The following is a 3,295-nucleotide window of genomic DNA, read 5'->3' as shown; positions in this document are numbered from 1 at the left end:
GGTGAGGGGTGGTGAGGGGAGGCCAGTGCCAGCAAGACATCTTGAGTGGGCTGGGTGCCCTGGCCTGCGCCTGGGTGTGTGGGGCAGAGGGTGGTGTGGGCAGTGCCTGAGCTGTCTGTGCCCCCACCAGGGACTCCTACTGGGTGATGGAGGGTCTACTCCTCTCTGAGATGCCCGAGACAGTGAAGGGCATGCTGCAGAACTTCCTGGACCTGGTGCAGACGTAAGGCGGGGTGGGCACCCCAGCCAGGGTAGGGGGAGCAGGTGCCGTGGGCCTGGGGCGGGTTTGCCTCGGCTCTGGCAGCCAGGTGGGCCGGTCAGCAGGCCTCCTCTTGGCAGGTACGGACACGTCCCCAACGGGGCCCGCGTGTACTACCTGCAGCGGAGCCAGCCCCCGCTCCTGACCCTCATGATGGACCGCTACGTGGCCCACACCAATGACACCACCTTCCTGCGGTGGGCACCCCTCCCAGTGCGGTCCTGCACCCTCCTTCCTGAGACCTCCTGGGGTGGGATTGGGGTGGGGCGCCTGGACTGAGAGTGCCCGGCTCCACCCCAGGGACCACATTGAGACCCTGGCCTCGGAGCTGGACTTTTGGACTAAGAACAGGAGCATCTCTGTGAGTTCCGGGGGAAAGAGCTACATCCTGAATCACTATGAAGTCCCTTACGGGGGCCCCAGGTGAGGACCCACCCGGCCAGCCTCTCAACTTGTTGTGTGTTCCCTCGTGTTTGAATGTCAGGACTTCCCTGGGCAGGAGGGTGGGGGACTGAGTCCCACCTCTCAGATGATGAGCTGATAGCCCTGGGCCGTCTGGGGCCCCAGGACGGCTGAACCAGCGTGGCTGGGCCTCCTGCAAGAGCATGGAGGGTCTAGAGCCGCAGTGCCACGCCCCCCCACTCTCCTCCTACCAGGCCAGAGTCTTACAGCAAAGACGCAGAGCTGGCCGCCACCTTGCTGGAAGGTGAGCAGCAGGAAGGGAGGGGCTGAGCGTGGGCCTGGGCCGTGCATCAGGCCCCAGCCTGCTGTCTGTCGCTGCCCTCTCCTCACAGGGAACCGGGACACTCTGCTGGCCGAGCTCAAGGCCAGCGCCGAGTCCGGCTGGGACTTCTCCTCACGCTGGCTCGTGGGCGGCCCGAACCCCAGTTCGCTCAGCAGCATCCGAACCAGCAAGCTGGTGCCGGTTGACCTCAATGCCTTCTTGTGCCAGGCGGAGGGGCTCATGAGCAACTTCTACTCCAGACTGGGTGCGCATGCCGGCAGGGAAGGGAAGAAGGGTGCGAGCCCCCTTGGGTCCCTGCCTCGGCCTTGGCAGTGGAGCTGCAAGGAGGACCGTGAGGGGAGGACCTCCAGCTCCCCGGCCTCACCCCACACCCCCAAAGCAGCCGTGTCTCTCCCTTTCTCACTGTAAGGACCTAGGAGGGGACACCCTACCCCACAGATCCAAACCCCTCTGTCCCATCTCCCTGCCCTTTGAGCCAGGGGAATCCACACAGCCGGCCAGTGTCCCCTTGAGGACAAACCTAGGACAGGCTGGTGCAGGGCCTGGGAGCTGCTCGGGACCACATGCTCAGGGAAGTCCCGGTGCTAGAGGCATGAAATGCGATGGGCTCTGCTCCACAACAGCATGGCCCCTTGGTGCTCAGGACCTCTGAGCCCAGGGGAGGACAACAGGGGGTCAAACTAGACCCCCTGGGAGGCGGGGGGGCCCTGTGGCTTAGCCTAAAGAAAGTGTTGCCCCAGGGAATGACTCTGAAGCCGCAAAGTACAGAAATCTGCGAGCCGAGCGCATGGCTGCCCTGAAGGACGTGCTGTGGGATGAGGACAAAGGGGTCTGGTTTGACTATGACCTTGAGAACGAGAAGAAGAATCTGGAGTTTTACCCATCCAACTTTGCTCCTCTCTGGGCCGGCTGCTTCTCTGACCCAGATGATGTGGATAAAGCTCTGAAATACCTTGAGGTGAGGCATACCTGGAGCAGGGTGGGCTGCTACACCAGGGCAGGACTACCTGCTTGCTCCCTGACTCTGACCTGTGACCTCTGGCAAGTGGCAGCCACACATCCCAACTCCACCCAGTGTCTTAGCATGCAGGTCCCACTTCGGCCACAAGGGGGCGGCTGTGAGCCGAGAAGAGAAGGCCCAGGAGGGGTCACCTGGCTTTAGGAGGGCCCAGCCTCTTGGCTCCCTGTCCAGCCCCCACCCACAGCCATGATAATGTCTGGAACCTTCTAGGACAGCCGGATCCTCACCTACCAGTATGGAATCCCGACCTCTCTCCAGAAGACAGGCCAGCAATGGGACTTCCCCAATGCCTGGGCCCCCCTGCAGGACCTGGTCATCAGAGGTAGGGAGGCAGGGATGGGGCCTACCCCACCTCAACCCCACGAGGATAGAGGCTCGGCCTCCCTGGCACTCGGGAGGCGAGAACAAAGGATGCAGAGGCCTTTCTCTAGCTTCTCTGCTCTCTCAGCCTCTCAGCAGTTACTCCTGCCCCCACCTGTCAGGGGAACCAACCCTCCACTCTCCTTAAGCCAACCTAGACTAAGAGCAGCTTGGCTTCTGGTTCCAGGAAGGAGGTCTTAGCACCTGGGCCTCTTTCCCTCATTGAGGAGAATAAGGTTCTGGACTCTGCTACTCCTGGGATGGGGGCTCTGAAGATTTAGGGTCTTGCCATGGGTGGGGTCTAGGTCTGGCCAAGTCTCCTTCAGCCAAAGCCCAGGAAGTAGCTTTCCAGCTGGCCCAGAATTGGATCCGAACCAACTTTGATGTCTACTCCAAAAAGTCAGCCATGTATGAGAAGGTGAGCTGGCCATAAGCCTAGTCCCTGGGGTCCTCCAGATCGGGGTAAGATGGGGAATTGTCGGGCTTTGCAAAGCCAGTGCCCAGTATACCTGGGGCAGTGGCGGCACCTGGTGGTCATTCTTGGGCACTGCAGGGCTCAGCCGCTGGCCAGAGGAGCTTCTCCCTGTAAGGGGCTCCCATTTCTTGCTTCCCTAGAGGCCTGGGGTTGGGGGCTGGGGCAGGGCTTGACCTTAAAGCTCATCCTCTTGTCCTCAGTATGACATCAGCAACGGTGGACAGCCAGGTGGTGGAGGGGAGTATGAAGTTCAGGTGAGTGGGCCACATCCTCCAGGGAGCTTCGGGGCTGTACTGTCCCCATAACTGGCCATGACCTCCCCTCTCTGGGCCTCAGTTTCTTCTGTGGAGGCTGCATCCCAGGGACGAGCCCGACTGGTGCTCCCTGGTACCCCTGGGGCTGGGGGGCCTGGGCCTCTAGGTGGGGATCCCACAA

General features: G+C 61.8%; 1 protein-coding gene across 1 annotated transcript in view; it reads left to right on the top strand.

Annotated features, from left to right (window-relative positions):
- The window catches only part of TREH (trehalase (brush-border membrane glycoprotein)), a 12,187-nt gene extending 8,915 nt beyond the window's left edge, over window positions 1–3,272 (top strand). Inside the window, exons 5-13 of the mRNA XM_010830648.1 lie at window positions 131–223; window positions 340–456; window positions 560–682; window positions 916–965; window positions 1,054–1,248; window positions 1,745–1,962; window positions 2,236–2,347; window positions 2,691–2,803; window positions 3,061–3,272. Coding sequence (XP_010828950.1) covers window positions 131–223; window positions 340–456; window positions 560–682; window positions 916–965; window positions 1,054–1,248; window positions 1,745–1,962; window positions 2,236–2,347; window positions 2,691–2,803; window positions 3,061–3,165 — 1,126 coding nt within the window. The 3' untranslated portion in view covers window positions 3,166–3,272. The remainder of the gene's footprint in view (window positions 1–130; window positions 224–339; window positions 457–559; window positions 683–915; window positions 966–1,053; window positions 1,249–1,744; window positions 1,963–2,235; window positions 2,348–2,690; window positions 2,804–3,060) is intronic.
- The last annotated feature ends 23 nt before the right edge of the window (window positions 3,273–3,295 follow it).

Source organism: Bison bison, unplaced genomic scaffold (genome assembly GCF_000754665.1).
Source record: "Bison bison bison isolate TAMUID 2011002044 unplaced genomic scaffold, Bison_UMD1.0 scf7180017864518, whole genome shotgun sequence".
NCBI classification, from domain to species: domain Eukaryota; kingdom Metazoa; phylum Chordata; class Mammalia; order Artiodactyla; family Bovidae; genus Bison; species Bison bison.
Note: the sequence above shows the minus strand (reverse complement) of the source record. Positions and strands in the feature narration are given on the sequence as shown.